This window comes from Aulonocara sp. 'chitande type north' Nkhata Bay, linkage group LG20 (genome assembly GCF_057382095.1).
Source record: "Aulonocara sp. 'chitande type north' Nkhata Bay isolate Kocher_YH1m ecotype deep benthic linkage group LG20, A_spYH_male_GT1.1, whole genome shotgun sequence".
NCBI classification, from domain to species: Eukaryota; Metazoa; Chordata; class Actinopteri; order Cichliformes; family Cichlidae; genus Aulonocara; species Aulonocara sp. 'chitande type north' Nkhata Bay.
The window spans coordinates 100,750-121,362 of NC_141363.1; the positions used below are offsets into that span (position 1 = coordinate 100,750).

At 43.8% G+C, this 20,613-nt stretch overlaps 1 protein-coding gene across 2 annotated transcripts; it reads left to right on the plus strand.

Moving 5' to 3' along the window:
- The first annotated feature begins 360 nt into the window (after window positions 1-360).
- Window positions 361-20,597, plus strand: LOC147304697 (solute carrier family 26 member 6-like). Of its 2 annotated transcripts, XM_086278440.1 has the most exons (19): window positions 361-586; window positions 1,297-1,436; window positions 1,697-1,807; window positions 2,782-2,954; window positions 3,069-3,233; window positions 5,056-5,208; window positions 5,421-5,503; window positions 5,875-6,022; window positions 12,935-13,048; window positions 13,466-13,543; window positions 13,662-13,757; window positions 13,863-13,969; window positions 14,084-14,153; window positions 17,855-17,947; window positions 18,106-18,216; window positions 18,310-18,618; window positions 18,704-18,758; window positions 18,978-19,108; window positions 19,233-20,597. In XM_086278440.1, exons 1-19 carry the CDS (start codon window positions 447-449, stop codon window positions 19,257-19,259), a joined length of 2,304 nt encoding a protein of 767 aa, XP_086134566.1. In that variant the 5' UTR covers window positions 361-446; the 3' UTR covers window positions 19,260-20,597. The 2 variants fall into 2 exon arrangements, with proteins under 2 accessions (XP_086134566.1, XP_086134567.1); XM_086278441.1 differs by lacking the exons at window positions 13,863-13,969; window positions 14,084-14,153.
- The last annotated feature ends 16 nt before the right edge of the window (window positions 20,598-20,613 follow it).

Consider the following 20,613-nt stretch of genomic DNA (forward strand, 5'->3'; position numbering starts at 1 on the left):
AATACACTTTACGGAAGAAAACTAAAATTAAAATAAAATTGAGTAAGTGTTTAAAAAAACCTCTGTATTAATGCACATTCGTTACATTATACAACACGTGTTCTGTTTTTCAGTTGCAGTTTTCTGCAGTTTCTGCAATTCATCCTTTTAAGTTACTTTTAGCAAATTATTTGCCATAGGCCAACACACATGTATGTTCACACAGACACACTTTACATCAGGTATGTGCAAGTGTGCAGTCAGGGACATGCGGGGAGGTGGATCTTCTCTTACCAGGATGGAAAAGGAACAGTCACTCCCACAGACGCATTATTACAGAACACTGAGGGGGGTTCGTTCTCTTCACACAGTGGTGACACCTGTAACTGTCCGTACCACTCAAGAGGACCCTCAAAATAAACCCAACTTTACAGAGGTCTCGGACATTTGCTCAAGTAGACAAGGACATGGAGGAGAAGGACTTGCAATCCGTTGAGTATTTTGTGAAGAGGGAGGTTCTGGATGAGTTATGCCTGGATGAAGTGGCTCAAAAAGAGACCTGGTCCACTAAACTGACACTGGGAGATCAGGTGAAAGAGTCCCTGAGGTAATTTTTTTTAAAAGACATGGGAAGTTATCGCAAAGACAAAGGGTTAGGGTTAGAACTTCTCAACATTTAAAAGATATTAATGAAGTGAGCTAAAGAGCTGAGAATGAGTTTGCATGTTTAGATAGAGGTTTGACTTGTCTGGTTGGTTAACTGTTTTGTTATCTCAAAGCAAAGTTCATCATTTTTGAAAATTTTCCCTGGTTAACCTTTAAAACAACTTGTGATACAGCACATCATATCTGACCATAAAAGTGATACTGATGAATCACAAAAGCAATTATTGACAGTTCAATTACATGAATTCATAACTGTTAACGCGTCAACATGGCAGAGGAGGTCGAGACTTACTTTATTACCTTACATATTTCTTTGGGACAAAGAAGGCAAATATTCATGCAGGAGAAAGGCAATTAATTATTTTATTTATTTATTTTTGTTAAATACTTAGTTATTACTCCATGGAAGCTTATCACATTTCTACCCTAAGCCACAGTGACTTAATCTTTTACAGCCCCAGCTGATAAAAGATGTAACAGGTGGTACAGTTCACAAGTTACATTGTCAGTCTTTTTGTATATATCCCTCTTCAGCAGACTAATAGATATAAAAAGGTACATAGATATTCTTTATTTATTTAAGCTTAAAACTACAAACTACAAAGTCGATATCAGCACTTAAATTGTGTCTTTCTGGAATGACTGTTGCAGATGTTCGGTGCCCAGGCTGAAACACATACTTCTAACCTGGGTCCCTGTTCTCAGCTGGTTGCCTCGTTACTCCATCAGAGAAAATGCCTTAGGAGACCTGATTTCTGGCTGCAGTGTCGGCATCATGCATCTGCCGCAGGGTTTGTATGTGGGAATTTGTGCACTTGAGGGAGCTCACTCTTTAGCCACACAAATTCAGTACAAATGTTTGTAATAGAAGCAGCTACCTTAATTTTATCCAAATCTGAAGACAATAATTAGGACACAGGCTGATATCAATTCTCCCACCCCACTCTAATCAGTAAACAGAAAAAGGATGTTTCTATCAATCTTTTAAGCAACCAAAATGTGTCTGAAGGACTTTAAGCTGACATATATGCGTTCTATCTTCTTTAAAAAGGCATGGCATATGCTCTTCTGGCTTCCCTGCGACCAGTGTATGGCCTTTACACCTCCCTCTTCCCAGTGCTGGTCTACTTCATCTTCGGTACATCGAGACACATTTCTATAGGTAAGTGATGTGGAAAATGTCTGTTTTCCTAATTCAAAAAAGCTTTAACATCATTGCTAATCTGTCTTGATGCATTCTCAATCATCCAGGTAAGTAAATCTCCAAAAAGTGATTCTGTTCATCTGGACGTAGCGTTTTCAGTGGGAGAAACTGTCATGGATAGTGAGGCAGACTCAGGCGCAGACCACAGTTTGATTTGTGAAACATGGAAGACATCATGGATTTTCATATTGTGAGGGAGCTTCAGCTTCACAGAGACAGGGTTGACTAGGGCAGAGATCTCAAAAGGACCGATGAAATTGGGTGTAAGTTTTTTGAATTCGGTCCTGACGGGAACAAAGCGGGTAGAGAGCCACACCTTCTGACCGGCAGAGTATTCGGGTGCTGGGGTCCAGTGCCGGTCTGCGATGTGTTTGTTGTTCTCCTTTGTGCGTAGTGGCCCGCCAAACCCGTCGACACCTGCGTAGATGAGCCTGGACGGAGGGTACAGAGTGCTGACCTTCCACAGTAGGAAATAGGGAAGGCTGATATCCCAAGGAAGCTTCGAATGGGACACCTACTGTACCTCTGTGCCAAGTTTAATCCAGATTTACTGTAAAATTCCTCAGAAATTAAATGACATTTATATTCAATTCAATACAGCCAATACACTACAATTATGCCAATTTCCTAAATTCATTAAAAATCATCCTGAATAGTTGATGTCCAGCTTTCAACACATCCCTCCTCTGGGACACCTACTGTACCTCTGTGCCAAGTTTCATACAGATTTACTGTAAAATCTGTATGAACTAACCCTAACCTGCAGTCAGCTGAGACTGAAGAAGTCACTCGGATGAGTGTCGAAACGTTTCTCCCACTGAAAACGCTACGTCCAGATGAACAGAATCAACCTTTTGGAGCATTGCTAATCTGATTCTTCCATGTCTCTATGAATATCTGTGTGTCCACATGGCTGTATTTTGTATGCTCAGGTACATTTGCTGTGATCAGCATCATGGTCGGGAGTGTGACAGAAAGGCTGGCACCTGACAGTAACTTTATTGTGAATGGCACTAATGGGACGGAAACTGTGGACATCGATAAACGCGATGCTTACAGAGTACAGGTGGCATGTTCCCTCACAGTCTTGACAGGAATCTTTCAGGTGTGTGTCTATTTTGTGTGTCAGACGTACAGCTTTTAGTGAAGTGATGAGCAAACCTTTCAGGGCATATTTCACCTCCTTTCCTTCACTGACTTTGTCATTTTACATCCTAAGATTCTGTTGGGTGTGGTGAGGTTTGGCTTCGTGGTCACCTACCTCTCTGAGCCCCTCATTCGTGGCTACACCACAGGATCGGCATGCCACGTGTGTGTCTCCCAGCTCAAGTACCTGTTTGGAATCACACCGTCTCGCTTCACTGGCCCCCTCTCCCTCATTTATGTGAGTGTGTTAATCATTATCTATCCAATTCACACTTAAGTACACTAACATTTTAAATTGCTGTCACTATTTATTTACTTTTTGTGCTACTTTGACCTTTACGATTAAACATTTAAAAAATTAATTTTGCAAAGTTAAAAATTTATATCATTAACTTTTCTTTAATGACTGCACTGGACTAATTACAACAGTTTTATGATGCCTGCACCTACATAAATGGATGAGTTATTCCTATTACCTTTGTAAATAAATACAAAGTTTGTGTGTTTGTGTCCTTGAGTGCAACAAAGTGCATGATATAAAATACTATAAGAACATGGCTTTTAGAGTAAAAGTTTTGCTTGGCCAGTAATGCCAGAAAAGAGCTTCATGAAATATACCAGTCCAATTACAGTCACCAGTATGGTTCCAGTAGCTGAAGCTAATCTCACTGGAGCTATGCAGGGAATTACAGGAGCTTACATGCTAGATGTTATTACACACATATCAGATTAGATGAAGTTGTAATTTTACCTGCTGTAATGAGACAATATTGAACTTGGAAACACACTTTGAAGAAGTCAGATCAAGCAGTTTAAGAGAATACACACATGCCTCCAGTAACACTGTGAGAAACCCTGGAGTCATTTTTGACCAGGACATGTACTTCAACCCACATATTAAACAAATATGTAAGACTGCGTTCTTCCATTTGCGCAACATCTCTAAAATTAGAAATATCCTGTCTCAGAGTGACGCTGAAAAACTAGTTCATGCATTTATTACTTCCAGGCTGGACGACTGTAATTCATTATTATCAGGAAGTCCTAAAAACTCCCTGAAAAGCCTTCAGCTAATCCAAAATGCTGCAGCAAGAGTCCTGACAGGGACTAGAAAGAGAGAGCATATTTCTCCTGTTTTGGCTTCCTGTTAAATCCAGAATTCAAAATCCTGCTCCTCACATACAAGGTCTTAAATAATCAGGCCCCATCTTATCTTAATGACCTTGTAGTACCATATCACCCTAGAGCACTTTGCTCTCGCTCTGCAGGCCTACTTGTTGTTCCTAGAGTATTTAAAAGTAGAATGGGAGGCAGAGCCTTCAGTTTTCAGGCCCCTCTTCTGTGGAACCAGCTTCCAGTTTGGATTCAGGAGACAGACACTATCTCTACTTTTAAGATTAGGCTTCAAACTTTCCTTTTTGCTAAAGCATATAGTTAGGGCTGGACCAGGTGACCCTGAATCCTCCCTTAGTTATGCTGCAATAGACGTAGGCTGCCGGGGGATTCCCATGATGCATTGAGTTTTTCCTTTCCAGTCACCTTTCTCACTCACTATGTGTTAACAGACCTCTCTGCATTGAATCATATCTGTTATTAACCTCTGTCTCTCTTCCACAGCATGTCTTTTATCCTGTCTTCCTTCTCTCACCCCAACCGGTCGCAGCAGATGGCCCCGCCCCTCCCTGAGCCTGGTTCTGCCGGAGGTTTCTTCCTGTTAAAAGGGAGTTTTTCCTTCCCACTGTCGCCAAAGTGCTTGCTCATAGGGGGTCATATGATTGTTGGGTTTTTCTCTGTATCTATGAAGCGCCTTGAGGCGACTTTTGTTGTGATTTGGCGCTATATGAATAAAATTGAATTGAATTAGACAGGCACAAGTTTGCTTTAAATTAACTTGCTTCAGACACAAAGATGGCTGGGTTTAAGTGGAAGCTGCATTTTGATGACATGTATTCCTCACTGCTGGAGATTTCTGCTGACTTTAAGTACTAGCCGAATTTCCAGTCCTCTTGTACTATCATTGTTTGTATTGCCTTACTTATTTGTTTTTCTTCTTTTCACAGACTGTGTTGGACATTTGCAGCCTGCTGCCGCAGACTCAGGTGCCAGAGCTGGTGGTTAGCCTGGTGGCACTCGCTGTTCTCATTGTGGTCAAAGAAATCAATGACTGCTACCGACAGAAGCTGCCGTTGCCTATTCCAATAGAGCTCGTAGTTGTAAGTCTTCCTTTTAGTTTTTCTTTCATCCTTTCTCTGCCAGTAAAACAGCAGGTGTATTGATTTATGCACCCAGCAGGGAGCGTCTTGACACCAATGATCACACTAGACCCAGGGAACGCTATAGTTGCACACGAAAGGGGCTGTTTGCAAGAAAGAAATATAAAAAGAACTAATGATACTGGAGTGACATTGTTTTTTTTAATCAACAGGTCATAGCAGCAACAATCATTACACATTTCTGTGAACTTCCTAGTAAATACAACATTGACGTGGTTGGAGAAATTCCCAGTGGGTAAGCTCATCTTTGTGTGGAAATAAAGTGCTGGAGTAAACCCAGGGCACAAAATTTCCTCCCTTTTCATTTCTGCCAGAAATCCAGAATTTGTTGATAAGACTGTCACACAATCTGCAAAGAAGTGTGTGTGTAACAGCGTGTCTCCTGAAGGCTCCTGTTATGGAAAAATCCAGGTTTCCCCACGGAAGCCATAAAACAGCGTGGGGTAAACACTAGCCATAATAGGAGATTAATGTCATACATGTATACAACAGCTACTGGCCTTTAAAGAGGGATTCATAAAATTTAATTTGACGTGTTTCTAAATTATTAAACAGATTCCTGTGTGTGTCGCTGATAAAACAGCTCACGTTTTTCTTCTGCTCCAGGCTCAAGGCCCCTCGTGCTCCAGATACCACTTTCTTCTCAGGCGTTATAGGAGATGCTTTTGCTGTGGCCATTGTGGGCTTTGCCATCAACATTTCTCTGAGCAAAACATTTGGCCTCAAATATGGCTACAAGGTGGACAGCAACCAGGTGAGGAAAGCATACACGCACAGTGGCCTGCACAAACAGTACAAGCAGTCCTCTGACTCGCTCATAACAAGGAGGAGTACAACTTTGGCCTAAAATTAGACTTTACTCTGTAGTCTGCTATTCCTGCCACATTAGTGGAAACAATCACTCAGGTTGTCACTGATCAAGCTTTGGCCCAGCTGCATAGGCTTCTGTTCATTTTGCTTCAGGTGCTTAGTTCATTGAAATAAATTTACTTCAGCTAATGCTTTAGAAAAGTAGTGTCAAACATAAGGCCCCGGGGCCAGATTCAGTCTGTCAAAGACTCCAATTTGACCCGCTGGACAGCTTTACCAAATATAATGCAGGGCATAAATTTTAAAATGTAAATGTCTTTTAAATGTATTTTCTTTTTTTTTCTTTTTTTACCAACTTCCCTATGGCTATTCATACTACATCAAAGTAATTAATAAACAAATAACCAATTAAATAAAGGAAAAGTTCCTGCAATTTCTGTATCTGCTACACTGGCAGAAAGGGGAGTTTTATTAGTTTGGCCCATTTAGGATCAAACTGTGCTGGATTTGGCCCCAGATGTCAAACGATTTTTGACATCCCTGCATTAGAATAAATAACCAAAGCATTATATTCTTAGATCTTATGCTTAGATTGTAGTCTCAGACAGTGTGAGCTGCAACAAAAATACTTGTCTACATTGTTTCATTAACTCTTATTGTTTTTTCTAAAGCTTCAAAGAGAGAGATTACGCTATTCATGCAGTGCATTTTTATTTATTCACTTAGTTCTAACTAGTAGTGCAATTTTGGGAAATGGCTTTCTCTTATTTCTTCAGCACCCTCCAGAGTTATTTAAAGTGTCACAGGTGTCTGAATTACCCAAATAATAATAACAGACTATAATTGAATCAGTCAGTTACATGATTCAATGTTAAAATAAAAAGATACATTGTGTGAAACAAGAAGAAATTAAATGAGTTACAAGCAGTACAGAAGCATCACTTTCGATTTTTTGCTTGTTCTTTGTAACCTGATTAATAATTCCCCATGCAAACTCATGTCCTGGAACTGAACTGCACTGTTTATAATTTGCTGGTAAATCAGGTTTTGTAATCAGTTCATTAGAGAAATGATTAATGTTTGGTTAAATTAGATGCATGCAAAAAAAAAGAACCTGGATGTTTTGTTTTTTAAATGCCAAAACAAACATAGACAAACACTGTATTAAAAACAGTGTTGGGCAAGTTACTTTTAAAAAGTAACGATTTATAGTAACTAGTTGCTTCTTCAAAAAAGTAACTGAGTTAGTAACTGAGTTACAATATTCTAAAAGTAATCAATTACTTGAAAAGTAACTATTGCGTTACTTTAAAAAAATGTTTAACCCTCTGGGGTTCAGGGTATAATTGGCAGGTGTTCTATATTCAATTAAATTTTATTTACACAGCACCAAATCACAACAACAGTCGCATCAAGGTGCTTCATATTGTAAGGTAGACCCTACAATAATACATACACGGAAAGTATGCTCACAGGCCTCCATTGCACTGGAGGCTTGTGAGCATACTTTTTTTTACCATGTTGTGCAAAGTAATGAGCAGTAGAACAAAGCACATTGTCCTCTAGTATAATGAGGAGGAAGAATCAATGATCAGGAAGATCGAGGGTTAGAAGATAAAGAAAATATTGTCAATATTTAGAGCACATGCTACCCTTTCTCTGAAGAAGCACATCACCCACCTGCAGAAGTGGAAGAAGGCTATGTGAAGAAAAGTGATGAAGAATCTGAACTATGTTCAAGTAGGTTCTCAGGCATCCAGGACATGGTAGTCTGAGGAGCTTGGAAAGAAAGTGACTGGGCTTCTTGAAGTTTCTTGAATTTTCAGAATGTGAAACTGAAATAGAAGATGTGTCAGAGGACTACACATCATCCATTTCAATTATGATGAAGACAAAGAATCAAGCAAGAAAGAGGAGTCAGCTGAGACAGAGGAATATTTGCAGTAATGTGAGGAAACAGAGGTGAAGGGAGCCACCTGAAGAAGGAGTCCTATCAGGCTTGGTTAGCCTGTGGGACTCCGGAGGCACCCGACAGGTATCGACAGGCCAAGCGGAGTGCGGCTCGGGCAGTGGCTGAAACAAAAACTCGGGTGTGGGAGGAGTTCGGAGAGGCCATGGAAAAAGACTTTCGGACTGCCTCGAAGAGATTCTGGCAAACCGTCAGGCGTCTCAGGAGGGGAAAGCGGTGCTCTACCTGCACTGTGTATAGTGCTGGTGGAGCGCTGCTGACGTCGACTGAGAAAATTGTCAGGCGGTGGAAGGAATACTTCGAGGACCTCCTTAATCCCACTGACACGTCTTCCGAGGAGGAAGCAGAGTCTGGGGATGAGGGGAATGACCCGCCAATTTCCGGGGGCGAGGTCACTGAGGCAGTTAAACAACTCCTTGGTGGCAGAGCCCCTGGTGTTGATGAGGTCCGCCCGAGTTCCTGAAGGCTCTGGACGTTGTAGGGCTGTCCTGGTTGACACGTCTCTGCAATGTTGCGTGGAGATCAGGGGCAGTACCTGTGGACTGGCAGACCGGGGTGGTGGTCCCCATCTTTAAGAAGGGGGACCGGAGGGTGTGTTCCAACTACAGGGGGATCACACTCCTCAGCCTCCCTGGGAAAGTCTATGCCAGGGTGCTGGAAAGGAGAGTTCGTCCGCTAGTCGAACCTCGGATACAGGAGGAACAATGCGGTGTTCGTCCTGGTCGCGGAACACTGGACCAGCTCTTTATCCTCTCGAGGATACTTGAGGGTGCATGGGAGTTTGCCCAACCAGTATACATGTGTTTTGTGGACTTGGAGAAGGCATTCGACCGTGACCCTCGGGGTGTCCTGTGGGAGGTGTTGCGGGAGTATGGGGTGTCTGGCCCATTGCTACGGGCCATTCGATCCCTATACAACCGTTGCAAGAGCTTGGTTCGCATTGCCGGCAATAAGTCGGACTCGTCCCGGTGGGTGATGGGCTCCACCAGGGCTGCCCTTTGTCTCCGGTTCTGTTCATAATTTTTATGGACAGGATTTCTAGGCGCAGCCAAGTGGCGGAGGGCTTTCGCTTTGGTGGCCTCAGAATCTCATCTCTGATTTTTGCAGATGATGTGGTTCTGTTGGCTTCATCGGGTGAGGGCCTCCAGCTCGCACTGGAACAGTTTGCAGCCGAGTGTGAAGCAGCGGGAATGAGGATCAGCACCTCCAAATCTGAGGCCATGGTTCTCAGCCGAAAAAGAGTGGTCGGGGATGAGTTCCTGCCCCAAGTGGAGGAGTTCAAGTATCTCGGGGTCTTGTTCGTGAGTTTGGGAGAAGGGAGCCGGAGATCGACAGATGGATTGGTGCGGCGGCTGCAGTGATGCGGATGCTGCACTGGTCCGTCGTGGTGAAGAGAGAGCTGAGTGTAAAAGCGAAGCTCTCAATTTACCGGTCGATCTACGTCCCTACCCTCACCTATGGCCACGAGCTGTGGTTAGTGACCGAAAGAACGAGATCGCGGATACAAGCGGCGGAAATGAGCTTCCTCCGAAGGGTGGCTGGCCTCTCCCTTAGAGATAGGGTGAGAAGTTCGGCCATCCAGGAGGGGCTCAGAGTAGAGCCGCTGCTGCTCCACATCGAAAGGAGCCAGCTGAGGTGGTTCAGGGCATCTGACAAGGATGCCCCCTGGGCGCCTCCTGGGTGAGGTGTTCCAGGCATGTCCCACCGGGAGGAGGCCCCGGGGCAGACCCAGGACACGCTGGAGAGATTATATCTCTCGGCTGGCCTGGGAATGCCTTGGTGTTCCCCCGGATAAGCTGGAGGAGGTGGCTGGGGAGAGGGAGGTCTGGGCCTCTTTGCTTAGGCTGCTGCCCCCGCGACCCGGCCTCGGATAAAGCGGATGAAGATGGATGGATGGATGGATGGATAGATGGATGGATGTGAGGAAACATTGATCTGGTCTTCTATCCTTCCCAGTGACAGACGATACATGACTCTCTCATGTGCCACAGAGAAAGACAATCTACCACAGTCCAAGCACATATGCCAGGTCCCATACTCCTTCAGTCGCTTTTCTACTCGAGCACTGAAAGCATTATACACAGTGTATTATGCTTTAACTTTCTCACTAAAGTTCAACATACAGGACTCTGTAGTTAGTCAGATAGTCAAAATAATCTGAACATTTAAATATTTTATTGTCTTGTTTTATTTTCGCTCAAAAACAGAGTGTACTTTATGTAAACAAGGCCTGGTGGCCCTAAAATGTATAATGTAGGGTAAATTTTGGGTTAATGTGTTGGTCTTAAGTAAAACTCAGGTGTAACACTGAATTGATTGACAATTTATACTTTATACTTTAAAAAACAGTCAAATGAAATGGGGACATTTTTGACCCCTGAGGACCACAGGTGTATGGAAATCGGGAGGATATTATGAGGGTTAATGAATCATATTTCATAACTTTAAATGCAAGTACAAATTGTCAATTTTAAAATCATATGCACAAGTTATTTGCATCCATTTACCTTTTACCCTTGTTTTAAATAACCATTTCAAACTATTTACAGAACAATCAGCTGTTCTTCAATAAGATGCCACACAAATTATTTGTGCCTCTCCAAAAACATCATTTCTGTCCACTATAAAGGAAACATCACAGCCTGATACCTGCAGCTCTGACAGCAGCAGGTGTATCACTCCTGTTTCTAGGAGACAGCAGTCGCCTCATTGTTCTGACACACAACACAAAACTATCCACAACACTACACACTAACTACACAAGACAACACATTAACTACACACTCCAAACACGCTAAACGTCACAAATCTCTCACGTCTCAAAACTCACTCTCTCTCTCTCTTTTTCTGCTGTCTTTCTCTCTCTCTCTCCTAAAACTTCCCCTTTTTTATTTTATTTTTTTGGGGGGGTCATAGGCAGAGAGTGCTCTGCGCTGTCCTTAGACAGTAAACGTGACGAAACTATTGAGGAAAAAACAGGCGTATATATTGTTAATCATGACTCTGGTTTTACGTGGCCTATCAACACAATTTATAAACTGGTATATGTCACCTTGTTGCTTTGTCTTTAAGTGGTCATGTAAGGCTTACCACAACTACTTTTTTCTTCCTCAGTCAAACAGCAGCACTCATGCGATTGTTTTGCCCCCTGAGCTCCAGGTCTCGTGCTAGACCAGGGGTCGGCAACCTGCGGCTCCGGAGCCGCATGCGGCTCTTTAGTCCTTATAGTGCGGCTCCGCGTGGTTTGGGAAAATAAATTTTATTTAGCTGAAGTGTATTTTATTTATGTTAGTTCTTTTTTAACTTGTAGTTCTAAATTGGAAGATTATTGTGATATTGAAATATAAAAATAAAATTATATTCTATTATTTTTTCATCGCTCAAAATAAGCGTCACACTGGCGGAAGCCGGTATACCCGCCGAAACGTCGTGCATTTATCGAGATTTTTAACCCCAGGTAGCCCAAATATGGCTCTTCGGATCCACATTATGTCAGCAGCTATTCTCCACCGTGAACTATGTTAAAAACAAACATCGCTCACGCCTCACAGATGACAGCTTACAGTCCTGCTTAAAGATGAAAGTGACTTCGTACAGCCCCGACCTGCAGACACTGTGCGCAGAGGTTCAGGAGCAGAAGTCCCGTTGTAAACATATCACGGCAGACCCGACGATGTTTGTATGAACACGCTTTTCAGCATCTCTTTATTGACCACTTTTCACACACGGTTGCTGTACGCATACAGCCGACTGCAGCTTTGCAGCTCACAGCCCAACACACACCAACACAACAGCAGAGAGAGCGCAGACGTAAAGGCGGCGAGTCGTGACTGCGGGTGCTCAGGTGCGTCTTCCTCCCCTGCAACGGCGCTGCAGACCACGCCCTGCCACACACATTAAGCAGGTAAAATACATATTTAGGCAGAATTTTGCAAATATCTATTTTTCATCTTTTAGCAGCATAGAGCTTTTTTTCCAATTATTTTTTAAAAGTCAGTTCAAGGCTCCAAAATCCCAAAGGCGATATAAGGGTGGCGGCTCACAACAGTTTTTGTTTGCTGGATAATTTTAGTTCAGCTGGGTGTCTTTCCTTTTGTTATATTTCTTTAAGAGTTCAAAATGTGTTAATTACATAAATAAAATGTAATTTTCTCTGTAGCACTTCATGGATTTCATAAGGAACACACCTTAGTTGTTCACACAAAGCATAAATGTAAAAAACAATATATACAGTATTATCTTCATTTTAGATGTCAAAAAGTGTTTTCTTTTGCGTGGAACCCGGGTCCAAATGGCTCTTTGGGTGTTAAGTGAGCCCTGTTGCAGAGCGCGCAGCTGCTTAAAGCTGTAGCGTCCACATTACTTACGTAGTCAGCTACTTCCATGCAACTGATATAAGATGCGGTAAGCTGAACACAGCTTCAACCGTCTGTTTGTTGAAAAATAGTAACGGACTATTTTTCTTGTTAGTAACTGTAACGGCGTTGTAACGATAGGAATAGTAATTAGTTAGATTACTCGTTACTGAAAAAAGTAACGCCGTTACTTGTAACGCCGTTATTCCCATCACTGATTAAAAATCATTCTGTTGTTTGCACACTTTGACACACGTGCAGAGCTATTTAACTGGGATCAGAGGCAATGTGTGAACAGTCAAATGCTCTAAGGGCGAGACTGCTAAAAAATTAACGCCCAACACGCTTTTTTGCAATCAGGAATCTTAACTACTGCGACCACGTCTCTCAGCGTGGCAGTGACGTGCTGGCCTGGTCAAAAAAATTAATAAGGAGTGCACTGATGTCATTGACCCAAAAGTTGTGCTGACCTGAAGTCACATCAATACCATTAACCAAAGTGTTGCGTCTTGTCTGCCTTTTGTCTTTCCAGGAGCTCGTCGCGTTGGGTCTCAGTAACACTATTGGTGGATTTTTTCATTGTTACTCTGTAACTTCCTCGTTGTCACGGAGTCTTGTCCAGGAGAGCACAGGGGGCAAGACACAAGTAAAAACAACTACTTCTGTGATCGAACAGCACAAACTGCAACTGTGCAAACAATTCAGGCACTAAAATAAGAAAAAAGGATGAGGAAGAACAGTTTTTTAATAAATTAATCTTCAAATATACAGGAAAAAAAATCAGTATTTGATGTGACAAACATAAGATTTTAAACACATCCATTTAAACTGTTAACACACACAGACGTATGGCAGGTAAGTCATTAGAGACCCTCGGGTCATGGATTGAGGGTCATCTGCCTTCATGATGATCTTACATTGAAGGGTAAGAAGGAAAACTTCTGGACTGGCTGAATCATTTGCACAGACATTTACAACAAATTACACCTGATTTTTATGGTCATCTTGAGACCATTTATTGTGTGTGTGTGTGTGTGTGTGTGTGTGTGTGTGTGTTTGGAAGGTTGCGGGGGTGATTTCCTCCATCATTGTGCTGATCACAGTTTTGAAAATAGGTCCTCTCTTTGAAGATCTCCCCAAGGTAACACTCTCCTTCCTGAGCCATTTCTTGCTAATGATCGCCATCCCTCCTGGCAGTTTCTGAGCCGGTGAGGTTATGGGTATGCGTGATTTCATTAGTGTCTGTGTTTGCTCCTCAGGCCGTCTTATCCACAATCGTGTTTGTGAACTTGAAAGGAATGTTTAAGCAGTTTATGGATGTCTCTTTGCTGTGGAAGACCAACAAGGTTGACTTGGTAAGACTTAATCCTCTTTAGCAGGCACTCTGCTCAGCTGAATACTGTGTGACCTTTGTGGCACCGTGGACCTTGTTAACGTTTCGTGTTCATACCGCCCTCTAGCTGGTGTGGCTTGTAACATTCATAAGCACCATCGTGCTCAACTTGGACCTGGGCCTGGCTGTCTCCGTTGCGTTTTCCATGCTTACTTTCATCTTCAGAACACAACTGTAACTACACAACTCTAATTATTAATTAGTAATGTCTATGCAATCACGATGAGGTACTTAAATGAGATGCAGGGAAATTGTTGGTGTAATTTTGACATTTTTAATGCCTTTCAGACCACGTTACTCAATCTTGGGCAACTTACCAGGCACTGAACTTTATCTGGACACAGACACCTACAAGGAGGTAAATTAAATATAAAATAAAGTTTAAGCTGGCCCAAATTCTAATAACAACAATAAATATATTACTTGAGGAAATTAACCATGCATATAGTGGTAGATTTTTAAAAATCTGAGTTTTAGAATTCTCCACATCTCCACTAGTTAAACTAATATCAGCTTTAAGGAAGCGACTGAAAGGCTACTAGTTGAAATGAAAGACACCACTAGACTGACGCATGAACGTGTGAAACAGAGTGCTCAACAAGTTTGTTGGACCACCACTCAGTGTTTATGCCTTAAAGTAATAGTGGGGCTAGAATCTGTCGTTACGTTTCTGTAATCCAAGCTGTTCAATCAAAAACATATTTTTAATGCTTAAATATAATTATTGTTGTTATCCATGATTTTTCTTTTTTTTTTTTCTTTTTTTTCTTTTTTTTTTGCCTGTCCCGTTTGGCTCTTTTGCCATCAGAATTGTTGTCTAAAGGCAAAGAAAGATGGCCAACGGATTTACTTTACCAAATTGACCATCCCAGCCTTGCCATAATGGTCCATTTGATTCACCTTTTATTGTTTATTTTATTTTCACTTACTGAATACGGGACAGACTTGACTGGGGGAAAGAAGGGGAGAAAGAAAGAGGGAAAGAGAAACAGCTGAGAAGAGGGACGGGGGAGAAGGGCAAAAACCAAAAACCAACAGAATGAGCAGAAGAAAAAAAGAAGAAAAAAAGAAAAAAAATGCATATATCAATCACCTGGGTCACCTGCTGAGAAAGAAAAAAGAAAACAAGCAGAAGAGAACAAGAGTAATAGAATAAACAACATCACAATGATATATGGGAATATGACAGTAAATACTAAATATTAAACATTATTGTGCAGCACATAAGATCAACAGAACACAGTGTGCTTTGAGGTAGGAGCCAAAAAGGGTGTAGTTTGTGGGTGTGATCACCCGTGTGTACACCTGTGAGCATGGACGCGCTTGTTTTTAAAAGGTTCCTTCATGTAATGATCTGCTAGAGGGTGTGGGGGGGCCACAGCCCCGTCCTCCAGGGCATGAAGCAGGTATGGAGGAGATCAAAACTCCAGACATCCAGAGGCCCCCAGAACACAAGAGACCAAGGAAGACCAACAGAGGGGCAGCCGCGCCACTGTCCCAGAAAGAGCTGAGGAGAGTCCCAGATGAGGGCTCACTCAGCAGCCGCGGAGCAGAAGCCAGGGGGAGTTGCAGTGACGCGCCCGTGAGCTCCGCCGGCAGCCAGCTGTGCCTGAGTGACCGAGCCCCAGGCCGAGAGGCCGGGGGCACCCCACCTCCGAAGTGGCCCGAGCAAGCCCCAGGCTCCAGGCCCCGATAAGCGGCCGCCAAGGAGTGAGCCGGTGTGTACCTGGACGCCCATCCCCGGACACAAAGAACCACCAACGCACCGATGTCTGAGGGGGTCCGCCACTGGCAGGGGAAGTGGTGGTGGGGGGAGATAGGCCTCCAAACCTTGGAGGGCCTGAGATGTCCCCAGAGAGGTGGCGCCTGACACCCAACCTGACATATAGACACAGACATACAGGCACACACAGATACAAACATCCATTCCCACCCTCATGCTCTCATATACACTTACTCCACACTCAACCAACGTGGAGACAGACGTAAAGAGACGCTGTACACACGATCACACTCCTCAAGCGTACTCTAAGCCCCGGGTCTAGGTACCCTTGCCCCTGGAGGGGGGGAACTGCACCCAGACCCAGGTGGTGTTACCCTTTTCCCTGCGGTGGGGGGAGGCAGACCGCCCCGACTCCGCAGCAGCAGGGAGGCCCCACACTCCAGACCGCAGTCGGACGGCCAGCTCCTCCTCCTAGCCCCCCCGCTCCAGCAGGTCGCAGAGAATGGGGGTGAGAGAAGACTCCAAACCTCCCTCCACCCGCTCATTGTAGTGTTGATGCATGTGTGTTCTAAGGTGCATTTAAAACCCAGGAGGGCATGGAGCTACCTGCCAGAGAGCAGCAGGTAAGCGCATGGTCCCTCCTGCTGGCCCTCAATGTCTACGTGTATTTAACATTGAGAGGTGGGCAACGACGCCAGGGGTGGGGTGTACACCCTGATGGTACTTTGGATTCCATGTATCGTGCCCACCCCCAAGATCCTATATGTATGTGTAATGAGAGTGTGAATAATGTGAATGTCTAAGTTGTGGAATAAAATTGAGGCAGAGGCAGCCAGAAGGGGACGGGGTGGCCTCCTCTGCACCCTGGTGACATACCCCTACTCCAAGGTCCTGCATGTGTGGGTGGTTGTGGTGGAGCGGGAAGAGGGAGGCAGCTGGAGATGGGGAGGGAAGGAAAGGAGGGGCAAGTGACCCCTCCCTGGGGCCAGCTCCCCCGCTGACCCCAGTAGGCACCCCCATACTCCGCGACCCACCAGGGAAAGGGGGCCCATGCCCATCCAGACCGGGGCCCAGCGCAGCAGCGCCCCCCGGCCCCACAGAGCCCAGGACAGTCCACCCAACCCCACCACAGAGAAAACTGCACCCACCCCACCATCCACTCTTCTTCCAGACTACATAAGACAATAAACACCCAGGCTGAGATCTTCCTCCACCTCTCCTGTATCTCCCCCTCCTGTAGAGAGAGCCCCTGAGGAGAGGAAAGCTCCTGCAAGATGTGACAATCTTCCCCACCAGTTGAAGAGCCCCCCAGGTGGCTCGACGCACCGGCGGCACCCTGCTCCAGGGCTGGGCCCCCATGCACCCACCCGCCCACAACCCCGGCAACACACCAACCAGGACCCAAGCCCCCGAGGCCCGGCCCGGGCCCCAGCCCAGAGACGGAGCGCCCCCAGAACCTCACGCCCATCCCGGACCCACCCAGGGGCAACCAGGCTACCAGGTCAGTAACCCACGTCCGTCAGCACAGACCCTCCCCTAGTCCCGCTGCACGCAGCCGCGAGGAAACAGTCACCTGAGAGCCAACAGAGCCCCTAACCGGACATGACCGCTACCCCGGGTTGAGCCCCCCAAGGAAAATGCCTCCGGGGAACCCCCCGACGCCCTAAGCCTGTCCCTACCCCCACACCAATCACAACAGTGAAGGCGGGACCAAACTATCCATGATTTTTCAAATTGACTGTTTAACCAAAAAAGCAGCAAAAATAGTCCAGCGCATTATTTTTTTATTAGCATGCCAAATTGCAGCTACTTAGTTGCATCCTTTGACATGTTAGTTTTGAATGTTGTGCTTGGTTAACTTTTAGTGTCAAACAAGCTTTTGGCAAATTTTAAAATATTTTAATTTTCTTGTTTTTATGACAGGTGGTCAAACATGTTTGTTAAGCACTTCTGTATTAAAGGGTTTCCTAGACAAAAAAACAAGAGTAAACCTTGGCATGTTTGTTTAAACATTCAGATTTTTTTCCTAAATGTCTTCCTCCTGGAGCTGTAATCACAGCTTCACAGAATTGCAGACTTTAGAAATTAGGTTGTTCCCTTTCCATTTACACCGATTGCAGTAAGGTGGCAAGCGTGCAACTACCTTCTCTAGATGCTAATTTGTTTTGATTTACCCTGGTAGTGGGGCACTGTGAGTAAGGCTACATCTACTTACAATCATTAAGTGGTAGAGGAGCTCTGTTTAGTCAAACAACATCTGAGGAAAGCAGAAACTGCAAATGAAATAAGAGCAGGGTGTGAGTTTCTTAAACCTTCTAATGTGTGATTTCATGCAGGCAAAAGAGATTCCTGGAATTAAAATCTTCCGTTCATCTGCAACTATCTACTACACAAATGCTGAGATGTTCTTGGAGGTCCTGCAGGAGAAGGTATGTGGTTGCGTGTTCAATAATCTGTGCTCTGTGTGCGTATGTGTGAAATCTGCCTCTGCTTTCTACAGCACCCTCAATTGCTTTCACTATCTCTCTCACTCTTCTCACTTTCTCTCCTCTTTCTGTTTTAATGTGATGCTTGGCTCTTGTTGCAGACTGGAATCGAGATTGGGAAGCTGCTATCAGCAAAGAAGAAACGAGATGCAAAGCAGAAGCGTAGACAAGAGAAAGAGAAAAAGAAAACCAAGAAGGAGGCAAAAAAACAAGTATGAGATCTGAAATTAAGGTTTTGCTAATTCTTCCAAAATATATCAGTAAGTCAGAATCTTTAGTCACTAAGTTGCACATTCTCTTTAAAGGAGTCCCAGATGAACATAGAAACTGTCTCTGAAAGAACAAAAGGAGAGAGAAACGGGAATAGTGTGGACTTTAGCATGACAGAAACAGCTACAGATGGCCTTCATAAAGGCCAAATGAACTTGGCTTATGAACCTGACATAACCATGTCAGATTCAGACTCAGCCACAGGTTCTGACCACATCACAGAGTTTTCTCGGCACGGCGATGAAGAGAAAAAACGGGCCTGCAAATCGGGCACGCACAGCATCATCTTGGACATTTCCACAACCAGCTTTGTGGACACAGTCACTGTGAAGACACTGAAAAATGTATGTGTGTGCCTGCTGAAATGTTATCATTTTTCTAACGGATGACAAAGAGAGAACTAACGTGAGATTTGTCCTTTTCTCCCAGATTTTCAGGGACTTTGGAGAAGTTGATTTGGACATCTACTTAGCAGGCTGCCAAGGTAAAGGACACATCGGACAAAAACAGAGACAGAGGGTTCTCCTTAATGCTGAATTAAGGCACTGAAGCTTAACATAATGAATGCGACAAGGTCATAGCCTCGGTGGAGCCCTGCTACGCCCTGTCAGATGACAATGACACATGAATATTTATTTAGATGACTACAATATGCTCTCTCATTGTCATGCATATTTCTCTCCATTTATGTGTGGTAAAACAGCTTGTGTCGTGGAACAGCTGGAAGCAGCGGATTTCTTCTCAGCCTCCATCCCAAAGAGCCGGCTGTTTATCACCGTCCACGATGCAGTGCTTTATATTCGCAAGAAACAGTGGAAGGCTTATTTTGTGCTTGTGGGTCACCATCAATACTTATCACACTTTTGACTTCTCTGTTTATTTATCACTTGCCATTGAAGAAATACATTCTTTGAGATATTTTCACACATTGAGCTCTGGATCTTCCAATTTCTTTCAGGATGTGTCCCGCAACACCCAGATGTGACCAGCAGGGGTCAGATTCACTCAAATTTAGCCCTCTTCCTCCTCCTCTTTTCAGGCTGCTTTCTGTTTCATCACTCACCATCGTCTCCTCCCCTTTCAGTAAAGGGAGAATGAACCACCTTGACATGGCGCCCGGTTGCTATGGAAACATAGGGAGCGGTTGCTGTGGCAACAGGCTTTTTATGATATCCTCTAATGAGATATACAGCAAGACGTCACTGCAGCTCTCTCACACTGTGTTGCATGCAAGGGACAGGGAAGGGGCGGGGCTTTAGTGGGAGAATGTAACAGTGGACTAATAGGAGTCTGTATTTATAGCCAGTGTGAGAGAGCAGAGTGTTAGAAAGAAAGGTTGACCCCAGAGGGACACTCATATGTGAGAGGCGTGCATCTACCAGTTGATATTTTTTTAAAGACAACAAAAGCCAAAAGTCTCCAACGCATAACCAATAAAATCTGAACAGTGTTACTGTTTAGCTGTGCCCCCCCCCACAAAGCCTTAATTCTTACAGTACCCCTTCCCAAAGCCCGCAGTAATGAGCTGAATGGCATGCATTGTGTAATAGCTGTTACATTTTAGAGTAACAAAATGCGTGTCTATTTACAGTCATTATTTACATGTGTGGTTGCTCTGACATCTTGAGCTCCCTTCTATTTTTGGGCTGCGTGTCATCTGCTATTGCTCCTATCAGAAGCTAAACAGTGCGCCTGTTTAGAAGCTAAATGAGAATATGATTTGCTGTCTGTGTGCTGATAACTGCCTGCTTTTTTCCCTCATCTTTTACTTTTTAGCTTTCAAAAATGTAGGAACTGTATTTGATAGTGCACAAATGTTTAGACAGCGTACAATGTGTATTTATGTGTAAACTGTATAATAGACATGTTTATGACTCTTAATTAATGAGATGCTAACAAAATAAATGATGAGCCTGCAGGAACACTGATAAAGGTCTAAGCTATTTTTTTAACTACCTGGATGTTAACTAACGGTGGTCCCTGAGGACCACAGGTGTATGGAAATCGGGAGGACATTATGAGGGTTAATGAAATGAGACCAAACGGAGCAGCAAACTGAGGTTAAACATTTATCTCCATAAAACAAACAGTCCAAAGACCACTGAATGACATCACAGTGGCTTCATCCATCTTTTACATACTAAACAATCGTCCCGATTTCCATACACCTGTGGTCCACAGGGACAAAATGTCCCAAGAACAACACAAAGGTTAAAATGTTGAAAACATTCAGTTGTTGAACATCTATGGAGTTTGTTTTTGTTTTTCTGTACTTTCTGTACATATCTTATTTGAATAAAAATGAATGAGAATGTAAATAAAGACCCATAAAAACACAT